The sequence below is a fragment of the Gymnoscopelus braueri genome (assembly GCF_963280865.1).
Source record: "Gymnoscopelus braueri genome assembly, chromosome: 16".
NCBI classification, from domain to species: domain Eukaryota; kingdom Metazoa; phylum Chordata; class Actinopteri; order Myctophiformes; family Myctophidae; genus Gymnoscopelus; species Gymnoscopelus braueri.
Genome location: NC_137616.1, coordinates 12132217 through 12152823, shown reverse-complemented (window position 1 = coordinate 12152823; position 20607 = coordinate 12132217). Strand labels below are relative to the sequence as shown.

The following is a 20607-nucleotide window of genomic DNA, read 5'->3' as shown; positions in this document are numbered from 1 at the left end:
CCCCCCTACAGACCAGGGCTGTGCTGCATGATTACATTCATGCGAGGCAGAGGCCGTGTTTGAAGTGCAGATGCACCACAAGGTGTTTTATAATGAAGTACCTTTGCAAAAGGCACCGTGTGTGTGTTCAGTGGGCTGTGGAGAGGAAGCTGTCCAACCTGGATTGCGGGATAACAGCAGCTAGTTAGGAATTTTCCTGTTTGTTTTGAAATAGTTTACCATGAAATCACAACATCCTGAACATAATGCAACACCTTAGATTAACCTCGCCTCACCAGGATTTCCACAAGGCGGGAAAACCGGGTTTTCTTTGCCAACAGACTAGTGTGATCCGGTCTAGGCCAGGCCTACCAACCAACTAGTATCCGGTCATGGGTGTAACAATGTTAGTGTTCCCCCACAGGAATGCCAAATCGAGTAGCCTGGCAAATGGTATGCCATAAAACATGGACATACCAGTACACTCTTTTTTTTTTAAAGATGAGCTAACCTGCACCGCATCACAGGTTTATGGGTAGGCCCTAAAATTATGACACCTCTGAGGGAGGGGAATCATTTTGGAGTAGCACTTGGTGACGCAAAGTTACAGCCACTCTAGACCAGATCCGAAAACGAGTTGATCCCATTCCCAGTCTACCTTAGACAGACGGACATAACCCATCATTGCTCAGAGCCCCTGATTGCAGGAGATGCTTGGCAAGACAGTGTTCATAAAGGATGAAGTCTATATATTTAAAGAAATTGCACTGTGTCAGCAATCTCTGCATCCCTGACTAAGTGTGACAGGTTGCTCCACACCAGCAATGGCAGCAAAGGCTCCTTACGCAAACACACAAACCCTAGCGTCCCTGTTCTGGGCATGTCAGGGAGGATTTGCCAAAAATATGCGAACATTCAGCAAAGAGATTTTGTGTAGAGGGAAAAACATCTAGACCCCCGGGGGACCCAGTCGACAAAGTAAATAGGGTTTAAGTAGTTAGAATATTTGGTTTATAGTCTGGTCATGTTGGTAACGCTTTTATCCAGAGTGACTTAGAGAGAGTGACTAAGAGGTTCAGTGCCTTGCTCGAGGACACTTTGACCATCCATATGACTGTTGCAGAAATCAAACCTTTGACCTTCCAGTCAATCTCTCCAGCCAACAGGCCTTCCCCGCCACCTTACAGCAGTGATTCTCAAAGTGGGGTTCCCGGGGACCCCAAGTGGTCCTTGAGGGGGGTGTAGGGCGTCCGCAGCAAAATCGTTGATAGTTAAAAACCAAATGGACCCTTACAGGGCTGTAACTCCGAGAGTGTACAAATGGAACCAAAATGGACCCGTAAGGGTCCATTTTGGTTCCATTTGTACACTCTCTGAGTTATGGGGGTCCGTGGCCTAATGCATACCAAACTGGGGGTCCGTGAAATTAAAAAGTTTGAGAACCACTGCTTTACAGTACATGGAACTTACATGGTTCTTGCTGTCAGGTCTGGAGCCTCCCAGGAGCAGCACCTTGGCACTCTGAGCATGTCCGTTCTGGCAGGCTAGGTGGAGTGCTGTGTTTCCTGCCTGAGAGAAGGACAGAGAGAGAGAGAGAGAGAGAGAGAGAGAGAGAGAGAGAGAGAGAGAGAGAGAGAGAGAGAGAGAGAGAGAGAGAGAGAGAGAGAGAGAGAGAGAGAGAGAGAGAGAGAGAGAGAGAAGGAAGAAGCGAGGGAGAGCGGGATGAGAGAGGGCGGAAAGGACAAATCAGCAACAGGAGAGATGAATGAGAGACAATGGAGGAGAGAGCAGCATAGCGGTGAAAGAAAGAAGAGGTGGAGGAAAGGGATAACGAGAAATAAGAGTGACCAGAGGCAGAGAAAATGGACAGAGTGAGAGATCAGAGAAAGAAAGTACAGACAGAATGCATTAACACTGCCATCCAACTGTAAATCCAGAGAGGGGGCGGGATTAAGTGACTATGACATCAAAGTCAAGGGGCCAATCCCAGATTACTTTTCAGACTAATTATAAAAAAAAAAAACAGACCACAGAAAATCCACTGAATGTTCAAAGTTCAGGTTTTTGGGTGTAATTGAGGTCATAAAACCCCCCCAAAAAACATTAAAAATAAAAAAAAGTGAAAATGAAAGTCATAGAACATTTAAAGGCTGCATAACAGTCAGGTTCATAGCCACATTACTAAAATATAATTTTCTTGTGCAAAAGAATCTTCTGAAAGCACCATAATATCGTGACATTATCGATATGGAGGTGTCCATCCAAACTACTTTGTTTTTTTGTCATTAAGGCCCAGTCTCAGTAGAGTCCAGTAGCTGTAGAGTTACCTTGTTCTTGGCATGGACGTTGGCACCAGCCTTCACCAGCAGTTTGACGGACTGACTGAAGCCATGCCAGGAGACCTCATGCAGGGCAGTGTTTCCATCCTGTCACACACAGCACAGGCTGAGTTAAAAACACACCACTGCCAAGCATACACACTTTTTCAGCCAAAAGAGACCCAAAAGAGAAATAAATGTGGGTCCTCCCCAGGACCCACATTTACAAAGAATCCATTATGAATTAACCATTTAGGCCCTATTTAGTAGCGAATACAAATTAGCTGATCTACAAGCTTGTATATCTACTATTCTGCTATCTACTATACTACTATTTCTTAATAACGGTAGTTATAATTATTTTCTTTTTCTGAAATTATTTTGGGAACATTTTTGAAAAAAGAAAACCTGAAAAAAATCTATTCAATTAATAATAATAATAATCATTTACAAAGTCTGTGGCTTCCTGAACAGTGTCCATTGGGTTCAAGGTTTCAAGGGTTTTATTGTTGCAACATTGCAGGAAGTGAAATTCTTTCATTCAGGGGCTTCCTCAACAGTGTGGGTAAAATTGTAGCAGTACCAGTAATAAGAATAGATCGGCAAAATAGATGAACTGCAAAGAAATTGCCAATGTACAAGATCAGCCTCTAGCGGCCTGCAGCTCAAAGTGAACTTTACTCAGGTATCTAGTTTGTCACTGTCCGTCCTTCCTAGCCCGTGTTATTAAAGAAAAACGACAATGGTCAAAACTCAATCGAAAATCGGCGATCGAAATTCGGCGAATGTGGCCGTTTTCAAGATGTTTTGGCCATTGGAACGGAAGGTCCGATCTGCTCAGTTTAAAGCTTGTTGGATGCGTGACTTTGAGGACATTAACCCCTTCTATTATGTTAGGGTCATTTTTGACCAGTTTTCAAGTTTAAATAGGTAAAAAGTACCCTTTACATTTTTTTATTGGAACAAGGCTTCATGATATCCTCAGAAACAGCTATTTTAATGCAACAAAATGAATTACCACCATTTTAGTTAATTCTGATGGTCTCTACTAAAAAAAATTAAGGGTCCGGAAGTGATCCGGAAGGGTGTCTCGATTCTCCCCAAATTGTCAATATTCAATGTGTACATGTTTGAGAGTGAGAGAAACTTGTCCTTAATTTGCATTTGCTATTAGTAATTTTATTAGTAAAATAAAGTTTGGATTTACGAAAAACGTATTACCTTATGGTGTATGGTGTGGTATATGGGTAAATCTTTACCCCACAGACGTCGCCCTGGGGCACCACACAGGGTTAATCTGGGCCTGGACCAGGCTACGCTCTAAGCACTGAGCACACTAGTCCACTCTGTTGCACTATCATGTACTAGAGAGTATTTCTGCTCAGGGAATGAGGTTAAGCAGATTATACACAATGTTTTCCCTACAGCTTGTCAAATAGCTCTTATGCCAGCTGACATTCTGATGGCTTTCCAGTTCCGTCTGTTTCCTGTCATTTCCCGCAACCGAACAGCCATCAGAATGAGTGTGTGTGTGTGTGTGTGTGTGTGTGTGTGTGTGTGTGTGTGTGTGTGTGTGTGTGTGTGTGTGTGTGTGTGTGTGTGTGTGTGTGTGTGCGTGCGCGTGTGCGCGTGTTCATATGTGCATATGTTCAACTGACTAACAGAATCAGTGAGCAAGCAAGTGTGTGTGTGTGTGTGTGTGTGTGTGTGTGTGTGTGTGTGTGTGTACTTGTTTCTGTGTGCCTGTGCAACTGACTTTGGTGTGGGTCTGCTTTTGTGTGTTTGCTTCTGCGTGTCTGATTTCATGCATTGCTGCGTTCACGTGTGATCGCAATCGCATGCATGGAGTTGCTATCGGGCAGAAACCTTCTACAGTATCTTCATATTTCAACTTCTAAAGGCCATCTCAGACGGGGAGCGATTGACGCGGGCGTTCTCACTTGGATCAGCGGGATCGCGGTGTGCCCTGCGTTGTGAGCTTGTAGATCTGCTATTTTAGCTACTTTTGAAATACTATAGGTTCGGGCCGCCTGAACCCACCCACCCATTTTAATATAGGATTTTGAAAGTGAAAGTGGTTAAGTCTGTCTGTGGGTTGTATCAATATTTAACCAAAAGTATTAACAAGGGCTTGTGACTAAATAATAACTTCCATTGGAATACAGGTTATTTCTTTTTCCATTCTCATGAACAGTAACGGTTTTGGACATACAAGGTTTCCGCCCCAACAGCGACGATGTGTGACTGTATGTGCGTGAGCATTTCTCTGGCCCATAGATACGTTACCTTGTCCTGTCTGTCCAGAGCACAGCCTTCCTGGATGAGGGCAGAGATGACATCACTGTTTCCCACCACCGCGGCCCGATGGAGAGCCGTCTGCTCCCCCTAACCATGGGAGCAAAAAAACAACAACAACACATCGTTCAGCAGTGTTAATTTCATCGACTAAAACTATGCCGAAAAATGTTAGTCGACAACCTTTTTTCACTCCCGAAAACCCCCCCAAAAAAAGACTAAAACTAAGCTATTATGACTAAAACTAAGAGTAAATATAATGACAATTTCGTCAGCAAATAAAACCTAGACTAAAATGTTAGGGAAAGGACTAGTGGAGAAGAGATCCAGTAGAACTAAAAGACAAGTCATTTAATGTTTGGTTGCGCTCTGGTGTTGCGCTCTGAAAATAGCAGATCTACAAGCTCACGATGCGTTGTGAGCTTATAGATCGGCTATTTTCAGCATGCAACCAAGTGTAAAATCTGCCATCAAGGCTGGCCAAAATACATTTTTGTCGACAAAATCAACTGTAGATTCAGTTGACTAAAATCTTATGATATTTAGTCGATTTAGTCTAAAACTTTTCAGATGACTAAAATATGACTAAAACTAAAGGACAATTTATTCAAAAGGCTATGACTAAAACTAAATCAAAATTAACACTGCCGTTCAGCCATACTGCACAAGGTCAGCAACTCATCAATATTATGACAAGAAAGCAGCAAAGTGGCAAAATCAACAACAAACAAGTGTGCAAATGGAACTAGGGATGCCACAATCTGACCTTGAGCCAATTCGAATATTCGACAGCCCTGGCGAATATTATTCGATTATTCGACAGCACCGTAACCCCCCCCCCAATGACACTCTGAGTCTGCACAGACAGCGCAGCTGGCTTCCTCCACTTTACAGTAAAACAAACTGTGGCCATTTACAATTATTAAGACTATAATATTACTATTATTAGTATTAGCATATATTTTGATTGAAACTAAGGCATAAAAAACTTTACAAAAAAAAAAAAAAATTAAAAATTAAAAAAAAAATATAATTAAAATCGATTTTTAAAAATCATATTCGATTATGGAGACTGTAACGAATATTCGAAAAATCGAATAATCGGTGGCATCCCTAAATGGAACCAAATGGACCAGAATTAAATGACAACTGAGGATTTTACAGTGTAGATTGGTGTTCCAGAGATTAAAAAAAGAAATCCTATCAAATGGGCGTCCGTGGCCTAATTACTCCAGTAATCATCAAACTGGAAGTCTTTGAAATTTACCCATTGAAACCGGGAAAGCATCTGTGTCATTTTAGATTTTTGCGTTGGCTATTAAAAAATAGCAGATATACAAGCTCACAGCGCGTCACTTCGTGCCGCGCTGCGAGCTTGTACATCTGCTATTTAAAAAAAAAAATAGTGTGAGAACTACTCATTTAGAATTGGCCTCCTCAGGTCTTAACGGGTTAAAAGTAACATTAGAGAATCACTGCGTGTATAAGGCTCACATCTAGGCCTAAAAGCCTAAATAAATGGAATTCCTGTGCATGCAGAGCAAGATTAGCGGTGGTGAGTGATACTTAGCACGCCAGGTTTGCTGGGAGAAAGAGCAAAGAGTGATGCTTTCCGTGAGAGAGTGGAAGAGGAGGAGGAGGAGGAGGAGGAGGAGGAGGAGAGGTTCCCTCTTACCACGCTAATAAAAGAGGGCTTGCCGACACATTTGAAGTGTGCAGCTGCAGTAGTATAGTAGCAGTAGTAGCAGTATTTTTAACCACTTGAACCCTATAGCGTCCCCTATTCCGGGCATGTCTGTCAAAAGAGGCGAACATTCACTGAAAATAGATGATCTACGACCCTTCAAAAAGCGCTTTACAATGTACTTGACGTTCACCCGTTCACACAACGATGGCGGAGGAAACCCCTGCAAGGCACCAAGCTGCTCATGGGGAGCGTTTAGGTGTTGAGTGTCTTGCTCAAGGACACTTCGACACGCAAGCCAGGAGGCGCCGGGTATCAAACCTTTAAGCCATTAAGACCGGGAAAGCATCTGTCATTTTTGATTTTAACCATTATCTTATACTTTGGCTAAGTGAACATTTGTAACTCAAATCTTTGCTTCTGGGCGATTCTACAAATAACTTCTAAATCCCAACAGTTTTTTTGAAAAAAACGTATGTTGCTATATCAGTGGTTCTCAGACTTTTTCATGTCAAGGGCCCCCAAAATTTTATGTATTTGGCCGCGGACCCCCATCTCAAAATATGTTGTTACAGGGCTCCTCCAGAAGCAAAGATTTGAGTTAAAAATGTTCGCTTTAAAAAGATATTCAAAGATTTGCACAAATGTTTTTTTTCAAAAATGGCAGATCTACAAGCTCATAGCGCGCTCATAGCGCGGCACTCTGCTATTTCTGAATAGCCAAAGTATAAAATAATGGTTAAAGTGGTTACACAGATACGTTCCCGGTTTTAATGGGTTAAACCTTCTGTTTCCAAGAAGGCAGCTTTATTTTTTAACGCTTATCAATTCTTAGAGTGGATGATAACAGTTATAAGCCCTATAGGGCCTGTATCAGATATCACCCTCTCTCTGCCCTTTTAGTCAGCGTGGTGAGTGAAAGTGCACGCTTGCAGGAAATGGGAACATGGAGGAGGTGAAAGAAGGCAGGGCTACTTACGTCGTCTTGGATGTCCAGGTCACAGCCGGCTTTAAGCAGGATGCGCACCACCTCGATGTGACCCTTGTAGGCAGCCAGGTGCAGGGGACTTCTGCCATACTGCACACATACAGAGAGAAGACGCTCAATCAGCTGATGCTATCAGAGTGTACACACGCACACACACACAAATAAACAGGGTAAAAAAAATAGAAATAAACGGCCCGGACTGCTGGCCTTGCGGTCCGGGCACCTCAGGCTGCAATGCCTGACAGCGTGTCGCGGATTCAAATCCCGATCCCGACGAACTTTGCTGCGTGCCACTCCCCGTCTCTCTCTCCCCATTTCCTGTCTATCTACTATAAACTATCAATGAAGGCAGAAAAAGCTAAGAAATAACTTTAAAAAAACTTTTTTTTTGTCATTAAGGCATTTTCTTGACCACTTAAAGCAGATCTCACCAAAAAAAAAGTCCCATAGGCGCAGGTTTTTAGCTGCGGTGGACCTGGGATTTTCTACTGTGCCACTCGTCCTAGGATATCATAACATCATAAAAAAGGTTAGAAAAACGTCGGGCAAAATTCTCCTTTAAGCCCTATACCCCTTTGTATAACAAATAGCAATTTTTACTATATTTTAATTAATTTAAAATTGTATCAAACATAAATATCAAACATAATACATTCAATATCAGACAGTCTACATTTTCCAAAAGGAAATGCATGTATTTAATTCAGTATGACCAGAAGAAACATATCCCCACCACCAATACAAATGAGGGGGCATGGATTTCACCCCCGTCCCCCCCAGTAAAAATGCAACCTTGCGCACACACACACACACACACACACACACACACACACACACACACACACACACACACACACACACACACACACACACACACACACACACACACACACACACACACACACACCCACACACACACACACACACACACACACACACACACACACACACACACACACACACACACCACACACAGTCCAGCGAGACCTACCAAGCCCGTATCACAGACAGAATTCCAGTGTGCAAGCGAGTCAGATATTGCCATCAAGTCATGGCTGGGTGACACGAGAGTGTTCAATGTGATGCGGTGTGTAAGTAATCCATCGCAACAATGAGCATGAACTGAAATACTAATGCTTAATCTACCATACATGCTGCAGCATGTCATTCATGCACATCACATCTGGTGACGTTTAGCCATGCAGGGTATAGCCCTGACATCCAGTAGTGGAAGAAGTAGTACTCAGATCTTTTTTTTACTTAAGTAAAAGTACCAATACCACAATATAAAGATACAAGTAAAAAAGGCCTATGTTCAACATTTGACTCGAGTGAAAGTACAGAAGTATTGGCATCAAAACATACTAACAGCACCAAAGCAAAATTACTAAAATATTTAAAAGTTTCTAACCTTTTCAGAAATATAGGTACAGTACCAGATCTACAAGCTCAAAAAGCACAGTTTGAGTATAAAATAGGGCTTAATTGGTCAATGTATGTTTTGTAATAATCTAAATCTGCAAAGTAACTAGTAACAAAAGTTTTCAAATAACTGTAGTGGAGTAAAAAGTACAACATTTGACACTGAGATGTAGTGGAGTAGAAGCATAAAGTATTGAAGCATGGACATACTCAAATAAAGTAAAAGTACCTTGAATTCCTAGAATTGTACTTAAGTGCAGTACTTGAGTAAATGTATACTTAGTTTCCATCTACCATGCAGAGGATAAGCCTTGTATTCTCTTGATCTTAGGCCAATAACGCATGGATTTGTGGGCGGGTTGTAGAAGAAAACAGGGTCACTAAACTCTTGAGACCTTTATCTTCCTATAAATATACATAATCACCACAATGATCTGCCTCTGTACAGTCACTTAAGTCTCTCTCTGCTTCCTCTTTGTCTCTGCCTGCTGTGTTCAGGTTTATTTTCTAGTAATATTATATTGTCTTTTCTGTTTTATTTTTAAATATATTATATTTTGTGTTTCCCGTTTAAAGTTTTTTTGTCATTCATTCTCTATGAATTGAGTACAAAGGACCCCAAAGGAAACAAGCCATAGGCTTTCTTGGGTTTTAATCCTCTTAGCTGACCTTGTATTGAACTGTACTTTCCTGTGCTTTTTTCTGCAAACTGCTAATAAAGTATTCAATCAACCAATCTATGTCTTGTCGTTACCCACGTGCAATTGTTTCCAAAAAGGTTGCTGGTGAGGTGGGTATAACTGCAGTAATACGTAATCTACCTGTATAAATACCAGCCCATTTCACTAATTTTCTCTCTGTGTACTTACTGCATTATCCAGTTTTCAGTGTTTGTTTTTTGTTTTCTTGTTTCTTGTTTTGTTTCTTGTTTTTACTTGACACTTGTTTCGGATACGTTGTCTTTTGCGGATTACCTGCCTGGATTTCCTCCCTGCCTGCATATCATCTCCTTTGTAAGCTTTGTATTCTTTCTGTGTGTTAATAAATGAATACACACATTCTGTACACATGAATTCATCCATAACGCATGCCCTTTCTTCCAGATTACAATTCTCCTTGAGAAGGATTAGCATGAAATGCTCCGAGCACATCCTGACATCCTGAACGTCATATCCAAAGTTAATGGACTCTACTTAACTGAATAAAAGGAGACTGATGAAGCAGGATGTCAGCGTGGATGGCATCCCTTGAAACATGAAACGGCATTCCTGGCCGGATCGGGACAATCGGCGTTAAGCCAGTGTAAATACTCTTTAGTTACGCATCGAATGCATATTCCCACAAACATCAAGCACAAGACCCATTACACCGGGGGTTCTCAAAGTGCGGTCCGGGGATCCCCAGGGGTCCTCGAATGGGTTCCATGGGGCCCCCAGCAAAATGTTAATATAGAATAACTAAACTAAGCGTCAGCTTCAAAATCGGTTTAATCACTTTAACCCTATTTATACTTTGGCTATTTGAAATAGCCGATCTATAAGATCATAATGCGTCGTGATGCAACGTGTTGTGACTTTGTAGATTGGCAATTTTTTTACATTTTTGAAAAAATCTTGAAAAAATCTTGAAAAAAAATTATGAATAATTAAATATTCTCTTATGGGGATCCCTGGCACAAAGTCTTTTCAGATGGGGGTCTGCGGCCAAATGCATATAAATTAGGGGGGTCCTTGACATGAAAATGTTAGAGAACCACTGCATTACACCTTTGTGTATAATCTCAGTTAGGGGTTGGTTGGTGTTTGTGGGCGCGGTGTGGCTCTGCCTGGCATTCATGTGGATCCCAGGTTGGGTTACACAGGGCCTGTGTTGGACCACTGCCATCATCCAGTCTCACATAAACAGCAACCGTCAGGCCAGCGGGCCAGGAGGGAGACTTTACTGTCTCATACACCACTGGGTCTCACACTTTTTTTTTTAATAGCAAGAACCCCCAGTTTGATATGTATTAGGCCAGTGGTTCTCAAACCTTTTCATGTCAAGGACCCCCAAATTGACACTTATTAGTCCGCGGACCCCCATTTGAAAAGATATGCCAGGGAGTGGATTTGTACGGCTCTAGCAGTGATTCTCAACCATTTTAATTTCAAGGACTTAACTAGCTATAATTTAGCTGGGAACCCTCTGGAACTCCCTCAAGGACCCCTGGGGGTCCCCGGACCCCACTTTGAGAACCAATGTATTAGGCCATGATTAGGCCATTTCACATGTTTGTTTTTTTAATCTCTGGGACCCCCATCTACGGCTATAAAATCCTCAGTGTTATTTTAACTCTGTAAAAATGGAACCAAACGCACCAGGGTCCATTTGGTTTCATTTGCACAGTCTCAGCGTTACAGACTCCTCAAGGACCCCTAGGGGTCCCCGGACCACATTTTGAGAACAACTGTTATACAAAGTAAAGGACTCAGGTCCATTTATAGGCTACACTTTCAGACTTTTATTAAGTTGTGAGATTATTAACGATGCAGATTTTGACTCGTAGCAATAAGATTGTGACCAGTATAGGCTACTGGGTTAAATTTCGGCACCAGCCAAGAAGGGAGGTGAATGAGAAATCCTTTATTCCCGTCCACGCAACTGTGTAGCTTTGTTTATGCTACTAATCTTGTTTGAGGAAGAGGGGGATGATCATTGATAACGGATCTCCTAATGAAGACCAGCTACACTGTCAGTTAAGTCTTTAATGAACGTCTCAACCAATCCCATTGTTTGCATCTGACATATCTTTGTGTTGCCTATAATCTGCTGTGAGGAATTGAAGATAATGACACCTCAACGAACACATCACAAATTGTAATGGCTTTTTTAAATCAATGCATAAACATCCAATTCAGTTTGTCCACAAACTGTCAACCTTCCGCACCAAAAGCCTACGGAAAATACAGCAAATATTCTGTCCCAAAACCATCTCCAATCAACACCTTCTTAGCCTGTGTACACAGGAAAACATAGCTACCATCCTTATGAGAAGGCGATGGAAATGGATTGGGCATGTAATCTGTAGAGAGCAGGGCAACATCACTCAAACTGCCCTTCACTGGACACCAGACGGTAAACGTAAAAGAGGCTGACCTAAGAACACCTGGCGTAGGACAGTGGATGGAGAGCTGAAGACCCTGCATCCCACCTGGGGTTCTATAAAGATGCTGGCCCAGAACAGACAGGAGTGGAGATCCTTTGCTTCTTCTGCTTTATAACTGATTCACTTTTAGCCTGATTTAGTCTTACAGGCAGTGTAAAGTATATGTTTTTTGTTAAAATAACTGTTAAACAACTATATATTAATCAATGCTAGAGTGTTTTATTTTCAGATCAGGATACCAATATAATCCAATCAGGAGAGAGAACTCATACAGAATACAGGATAACAAGAGACATTTCAAGTGATGAAGCAAAACAATAATCAGACAATTGTAACTGGAAGGGTAAAATTGAAATGCCTGTTATTGAACAAACGCTCAATAGCTATTAGAATATGGAGATTTAACCAAACAAATATCACTTAGACCACCTTTAAAATAGCCGATCTACGACGCTGCTATTAGATCTTCAGCTTTCAGCGTTTGCCGTTCACATTCGCGGTCTGTATTTCGGTCTATCTGCCTACAGGACAGCTTCTCAGACGCAAGCCATGATGATGTGACAGTTTCACATCAGATTTCCCCCAAAACGACCTCTTCATTCCTCTTCCAAAGCAAAAGAATGTCTCAGCCCAGTCTTTTGAGGGCGGATTAAAGCCTTTACGGTGGCCTGCTGCCAAAAACCAAAGGCCAGAACCGAAACCCACCGGAATGGAACAGAGCCAGATGGAATATTGTTTTACCTGTTAAAATACAATACCAGGTGCATTCTATATGCAACAGTGAGCTGCATTTAAAGCCGGCATACCATCGACTCGTCTGTCTGTCTGTCTGTCTGTCTGTCTGTCTGTCTGTCTGTCTGTCTGTCTGTCTGTCTGTCTGTCTGTCTGTCTGTCTGTCTGTCTGTCTGTCTGTCTGTCTGTCTGACTATCCTTACGTCTGTCTATCTACTTACCTAACCTATCAGTAGATTGGAAAAAAAAATGGGGGAAATTATTTAATTGAGGTAAAGATAAATAAAAGTAATAAAAACATGCTAACCACATGAACTGTATCTATAATTTGTTGTACAACAGTGTTGTGTGGCAGAAATAGACAATCTATAAGCTCAGAACACGTCCAGTAGGCAAACATTCAGCAAAAATAGAACATTTGGCAAAAACAGAAGAACATTCAGTGAGAACTTTTATCTAAAATACCAGCTCTACAAGCTCACATCAGGATGCGTTGTAAGCTATATCTCCTATTTCCGCTATCTGACGTACAACAAAGTGTATATATAGGATTTAAGTGGTTAACTTTTTAACAGTAGCTCTTTGTAAATATGGCCAGTGAGGTTATTGTTATCATTATAATGTCATGGTTTATACATTTGCGAGGGACAGAGAAAACGCCAGCTCCTAATAGGTTAGCATCACACTGGAGGATGTAAAGATAAGGAGTGAGGAGATCAGAGGGATTGACCCACATTCTAGCTTTACGGCTTCAGGTTCAATTTCAGATTACGTTGCAACTGCACCATATGACTTCACATTGCATCTGGACATAAACATAAGATAAGATAAGATAAACCATTACCACATTGTTACAGATAAAGCCGGCTTTGTCCTTAGTCGAACGCACGACGGTGTTCCGTGCTGATCTACAAGCTCATAGCGCGTCACTGATGTGATGTATTGTGAGCTTGTAGATCTGCTATTGTCGCAATTTTTTTTTTACGTTTTGAAATGTTTTGAAACTCTTTGAACATTCTTTGAAAAGTATTTGAATTTCTTTTGAAAATGTTCGCCTATAATGACATGCACAAAATGGGGATGGCAGGTTGAAAGTGCTTAACCCATTCAATCCGGTAACTCATCTGTGTCATTTTAGATTTGAGCTATAACCATTATTTTATACTTTGGCTATTCAAAAATAGCAGATGTACAAGCTCATAGTGCTACGAGAGATGTAGATCTGCTATTTTTGAAAAATCATGAACATTTGTGCAAATCTTTGAATACTTAGATTTTTGGAAACTACATTTTAACTCAAATCTTTACTTCTCTGTCCCTGTAACAACATATTTTGAGATGGGGATCTGTGGCCAAATACATATAATTTTGGGGGTCCTTGACATGAAAAGGTTTGAGAACCACTCATTATAGCAACATACGTTTTTCAGAAAACTGTTAGGATTTAGAAGACATTTGTAAAGATTTGCACAAATTTTCACGATTTTTCAAAAATAGCAGATATACAAGCTCATAGCGCGGCACTCGGCGCCGCACTGAGCTTGTAGATCTGCTATTTTTGAATAGCCAAAGAAATCTAAAATGACAGAGATGCGTTCCCGAATTGAATGGGTTAATACCAATCAAATTTGTAATTTTCTCCCCAATATGAAACAAATGGTTGTGTGTAGGCTGTGCAACCAGGCTGGCTGCAGAGTGACCTGTGCAGCCAGCTGTGTAATAGTGGCACAGCTGACTTTTAGCTGTTGGCCAGATGGAAGGCACTGACAAAGCCTTTCTCACACAAGTGCCACACATACACGGTACACACACACACTGCCGGGAACAGGCCAAAGAATCCCCCTGTGGCCTCGTGCTGGACTCCAGGTCACACAAGCAGTCCCTTTCATCTCACCAACCATAAACATGTCAACTCTAAAAGGTCCGTTGCCCAAACATGTGAAAGTGATGTAACTATCTCCTCGGCCATTCAAGGTGAGCGTCCTTGTGGGAACCTGGCTTGGACACCAGAGTTGAGGTGGGTTGGAAGAAGAGGCACTGAATATCAGTGGTGTAAAGTAACTAAGTACATTTACTCAAGTACTGTACTTAAGTACAATTTTGAGGTATTTTTTACTTTAATGGAGTATTTCCAGTTTTCAGTACTTTTACTTCTACTCCACTACATCTCAGAGGCAAACATTGTACTTTTACTCCACTACAATTATTTGAAAACTTTAGTTACTAGTTAGATTTTGATTATTATTACAAAACATACATTAACCACTTCAGCCCTATATACATTTCGGCCATTTGAAAATAGCCGTTCTACAAGCTAACCCTAACCCTAACCCTTGTAGATCTGCTATTTTCAAAAGAGTGTTATACATTTGAAAACTTGAAATGGGACATTCTGCATAATGACTACTCTTACTTTTGGTACTTTAAGTACATTTTGATAACAATACTTTTGTACTTTTACTCAAGTACGTTTTGAATTCCGGACTTGTACTTGTAACGGAGCATTTATATATTGCAGTACTGATACTTTTATTAAGTAAAAAATGTGAGTACCTTTTCCACCACTGCTGAATATTAACCACTTTCAACCTGGTGTGCCTAATGTGGGCATGTCATTGATCATATAGGCTACTGTAATGATCTACTTCTAGATCGGCTACCGTTATTGTTTGCTATTTGTCGTAATGGGCAACTCAGTCTATTATTCCACCCACCTTGGTGACGGCTACCTTGGCTCCCTTGTTGATGAGCTGCACCACGTTGTCGGCATGGCCCTTGTGCGAGGCTATGAGGAGGCGCTCGGAGAGTGCGAGGACCGCCGCCGCATCCTGCTGGCTCATGAAGCACCGCGAGAGAGTGACGCTAGCGCTGTCTCCACAGACACGCTGCGACCGCCGCCAGATGTTTTCCGAGGGCGGGAGAGAGGGGAGGGAGGGAGGGAGGGAGGGGGAGGCTGTGAGGGAGCTCCTCCGTCGGACCCTCTAACTCATGATGAAGACTTTCAGGCAGGAGAGCTGCCCACAGCGTGGAGACCACTGGCGAAGATGGAGACGAGAGGATCCTGCTGCTCAGATCAGAGTGCTGCTGCCGTTTAGAATGTCCCAAAAAAAACGCCCAGGAGTCCTCCTCCTCCCCTTCATCCTCTCAGCCAGGCCCTGGAAGAGAGAACAGGAAGCACATGGAATGATAACATGTCCGCACGTGCTCACTGGTAGCCTGGCAAACAGGAAAGCATGGGGGGGGGACAGAGGCATTGTGAACCCAGGTTCTAATAACAGCCTCATTTTGGAGAATGGTTACCAACGGCTACGGGACGGAAATGCTGACTTTGGGGATGAATGATGGTGAAAGGAGAGCTTGAAATGTTATCACATATCCCCCCCACAAAGACAAAAAAAGGCTTTTGCCATTGGGCAAAATGGATGATGTTAAATTACACTATGAAAGTGGTAAAACATCAGTGACCACAAGCAACAAAGGGAAAGATTGTAACATTACATAATCACATTGGGGCGGAGACGTCCCAAAAAATATGTTCCAATGGATCCAATATAGTTATTTAGTCACAAGTTATTGTTAATACTTTTGATTTGTGAAATATTTATAAAACCCACAGACACACTTGATCACTTTCAACCTAGCGTCCCTATTTTAGGCATTATAGGCTAACAAGCTGTAGATCTGCTATTTTTGTTACTTTTTCACAACATACTTTTTCACGACACTGCAAAAATTTAGAGCATTGATTTATGGGGGGAAATATGGAGATAAAATATTTCTGCCCAACAGCAATGATATGCGTCCCTGATACTGTATATTCAGATCAAACATTCAATATTACAATTGAAACATCATCATCACAGTCTTTTGACGATAATCCTCCACCATGATGCAGCGTCCCCACATAAACCTGACAACCACTTTATGGCCATTTCGTGACAGGCTTCCTAAGCGTCTGCTGCATCAGTATGAACTGTTTTATGAACACTAAATCCATGCACGGTCTTGTCTGGTCCACAACGGCGGCACAGAGACCATCTGTGGTAGAGACAGACCGACATCGGTATTGGCAATTATGCAGCTGGTCGTGTGTTTTGATTTTTAAGCACTCTCAATCTGGTGTTCCTATTTTAGGCGAAGATTTTAATGGTTTTCTTCAAAAGATTTCCAAAAATAACGGCTCTAGAGGTGATTCTCAACCGTTTTAATTTCAAGGACCCCCAGTTTGACATGCATTAGGCTACGGACCCCCATTTAATGGCATCTCTGGGACCCCAATTTATATTGTAAAATCAATGTTAATTTAACTCAGAGAGTGTACAAATGGAACCAAATGGACCCGTTACACTCTCTGAGTTACAGACCCATAAGGGTCCATTTGATTCTTAACTAGCTATCATTTAGCTGGGGACCCCCTGGAACTCCCTCAAAAATCTGTCAAAACATCGGTAATCAGTGGGCTAGGGTCTCTCTGGCTACATGTACAGCCAGCAGAGGTTGAGTACAACTAAAGACTGACAGCCTGCCCAACGATGACAACGTCATAAATACCTCGTGAACACAAGCCTAACCGCACGCTGCACCAGACACACTTGTTGCGGTTTTGTTGTGTAAACGCTGGGCTCTAACCGCAGGGCAGGAAGGAGAGTGACTCACAGGAAGAAACCGCCACCAGTTGTCTCATCTCTCCTCTCATCATCATTAGAATCCATTAACATGCCAAGCTGACGGACATCTCCTGGCTTCAGTTGGAAGTCATTACCTCGCTTACTCATGTTCTCTCTGTGTCGTGGGCTGGGATTTGTTTTGTTTTACCCTAAGATGTAGTGCAGTAAGTGTCAAGTGAAATTGGCCCTAACCCAAAATACAGCTAACTGGGCTATAAAAGTGATATATTAAATGATTATGATATCAACTTTCATCTCATCCATTTCCTTGGATCCTCTGGGCTGGCTCTGACAGGACGCTCTGTTTGTGGTGGTATATATAAGTGAATTTGTCACACCACTACAAGCTTTGCTTATGGCTGTATTTATATGACTGAGGACATTCTGCATTGCCAGTTCGATTGACTGAGCTGACCTGATACACGTTCTACTTCTATGTAATTACAACTAAAAAAGAGTTAACCACTTGAACCCCAGGCATCCCTAATCTGGGCATGTGATAGGCTGCCATTCGGTGAAAAGAGGCAGCCATTCTGCGAACATAGCCGATCTACAAGCTCACAACGCGTCACAATGTGATATGTTGTGAGCTTTTTCAGCAAAAAGATTTGGTGTTGACTTGAGAGAAAAAAGGAGGGGGCCAAGGAGAGATAGGGTTTATAGGGTTTAAGTGGTTAGGCCCTATTTTATACTTAATACGCATTGTCAGCTTGTAGATCAATTTGGCATGCCCAAAATAGGGACACAAGGTTAAAAAAAATCATTAAGAACTTGAGCCTGTGAAGGGTTCATTCACATACGTGTTGAAACATTAAAACACATTTTCAAAAAGGCTCAGAAAATGAAGTCAATTTCAGACAATAATGTAATCTTCTTAACACTTGACACTGGAGGACAAACTAATATAGACTTCATATAACAAAGGCCTGAGACCCTGCAGTGCACAATGCTAGAGCGATATTGACAAAATCAAATATCACTACTGTATTGTTGACAAAATAACACAATGATGATGATGTGACAATGTTTTCAGGATGACTAATGTGTTGTTACACACAGGATAATGCATGGCTATGATGACCAAATGGGTTGGGGCATTGGCTGTTAATTTCAATCAGCTATACAGAGGCCTGGAATTTCATCATTTTAGGGGCAAGGCCACTTGGTTTTTGGAGTTGTCCATTTTTTTAGGGCACAAATGCCAAATGCCAGGGCAGGAAGGCCATCAAATAAAACAAGATTTGAGTCCATTGAAATAATTAATTGAATTTAAGGATTAAGGATGATTTAAATTTAAATGTGTAAACTATCTGCAGTGAAATAAATAAATTATGTTTTTTATAATCTGATCCATGCTCAGCCCTGCACCAATCAAAGTCACCGGATTGGTTTAAAGATGGAGTGCCATGATATTTTCCAACCCTAAAACCTGATCATAAGGTATTATTATTATGTAAGGATTTTTTTCAACAAAAAAAAAGTGTACAGTAAGTGTTAAAATGTTGTTTTTATGTAGACACACCCACCAGTGCATTAAGTATACCTGGTTCTCACCTTAGCACCTCCTCCACCACCTTAGCACCACCCACCTGTCCTAGTCCCTCCTCCTCCTCATGCCCACACCTGTTGTGTTATGATAATGAGGGGGAGGGTGTGGGCTTTGTGATGTCACTAAAGCGCTGTTTCTCTATTGGCACGTTTGACCCTCAAGGTTTCAGCCTCCAGGAAGAAACTCCAAATAGTCAGAGAAGACATAAAACACCATAAAAACACCACCGGGGGGCTTAATGAAGTTCTATCAACCTCATAGACACATGAAAAACAGAAAAAGTGCAAAAACATGGCACCACTTCTTTAAAGATGGGGACTCAGGGGAGTTAAGAATTCAGAATCTCAACAAAAGACACTGGAAAGAAAGAAACACTGGTGTCTACATATTGACAGGAAAGAGACAGAGGAGAAAGTGATACAGTCATCTGGGGCATTAAGGCCACTGTGGCCTCAGGGCATGCCATTTTTTTGAGGGGTACAAGGCCAAACTGAGGGGCAACGACGGCAATGGCCTTCGTGGCCTCCCTGAAATTCCTGCCCCGGCTATAGAGCTTAACAGTGCTGTTGTCCATCTGTCTTGCATTTGAATATTGCCCCCTCAGCACCTATATAGCATTCCTGTCTGCCATGGGAATGGGGGTCCCCTCTTTTGTGACCCGTTGTGAGGTTTCTTCCTCTCTTTCACCATCAAGAGTTTTTCCTTGCCTGGTTGAGGGTATAGCGGGTGTTGTTCGTTTTCCACCGAATGGTAGGGTCCACTTGAAACTCCCCCAAGGAAACCTGAGGGTCCCTGGACCCCACTTTGAGAACCACTGCTCTTGTTCAAATCCAATGCTTGTAGCCTTTCACTGTATACGATCTAACAAGACTTAAAGGGATAGTTCACCCCCAAAATGACGTTTTTTCTATGGATTAGTCACCTGATGGAGACTTGAAATCATGGATATTTTTTGGTTTTTGTCGCATTCCTAAACCAATAATGTGATGACCGGCAGCGGTTCCGTTAAAGAGTCTCCTTTGTGTCTCCTACCGGAACCACTGCCTGCCGGTCCGCTGGTCATCAAATTATTGGCTTAGGAATGCGACAAAAACGAAAAATATCCATGAATTCAAGTCTCCATGGGGTGACTAATCAATAGGAAAAAAAAAAGAATTGGGTGAACTATCCCTTTAAACACTTAAACCCTAAATACTTTGTTAACTAGCATCATCCCCCAGGAGTCTGCATTTGCCCCCCTCTGTTTTTTTTTGCATTGTGTGCTTGTAGATCTGCTATTTTTCACCAAACGTTCACCTATTTTCGGTGAATGGATGCCAGGGTTCATGCGGATAAAGGCTGAACAAAACCTGCCTTTGTAAAAAAGCTGGTTCTTTCTCTTGAGGGCAGGAGGAGTGCGTTGGGTATAGAATATCATAAATATTTTCAGTCTGGTACGTCTCCTTTTCATCGTCCTGCACCGGCATCGTCTCTGAGGCGCACGATGACTGTTTTATGATATGTACATAAAACAGAGACGCTGCCAGCAGGTCTCGACATGACTTACTATATAATTGAAGTCGCTCTAATATGTGTTATTTATGCTGTCAGTACAGCCAATAATTTGGGCATATCAGAAGTGTTGAGAGCCTTTTGACTTTTTGCGGTGTATACAGCGAGTGAATTACATTTTATGATCCATCCATGTGGTGTTTATTGCCCTGTTAACCCGTTCAAACCGGGAACGCATCTGTGTAAACCACTTAAACCATTATTTTATAGTTTGGCTATTGAAAAATAGCAGATTCGTAGCGCGGCACCGAGTGCCGTGCTACGAGCTTGTATATCT

The 20607-nt window shown here is 41.9% G+C and overlaps 1 protein-coding gene across 2 annotated transcripts in view; it reads right to left on the bottom strand.

Moving 5' to 3' along the window:
• ankrd6b (ankyrin repeat domain 6b) overlaps window positions 1-20607 on the bottom strand; it is a 62992-nt gene that overhangs the window by 18813 nt on the left and 23572 nt on the right. For both annotated transcript variants that reach the window (XM_080452553.1, XM_080452554.1), the window contains exons 2-6: window positions 15278-15718; window positions 7256-7354; window positions 4584-4682; window positions 2307-2405; window positions 1450-1548 (exon numbers count right to left, since the gene is read on the bottom strand). In XM_080452553.1, coding sequence (XP_080308679.1) covers window positions 1450-1548; window positions 2307-2405; window positions 4584-4682; window positions 7256-7354; window positions 15278-15403 — 522 coding nt within the window. In that variant the 5' untranslated portion in view covers window positions 15404-15718. The remainder of the gene's footprint in view (window positions 1-1449; window positions 1549-2306; window positions 2406-4583; window positions 4683-7255; window positions 7355-15277; window positions 15719-20607) is intronic.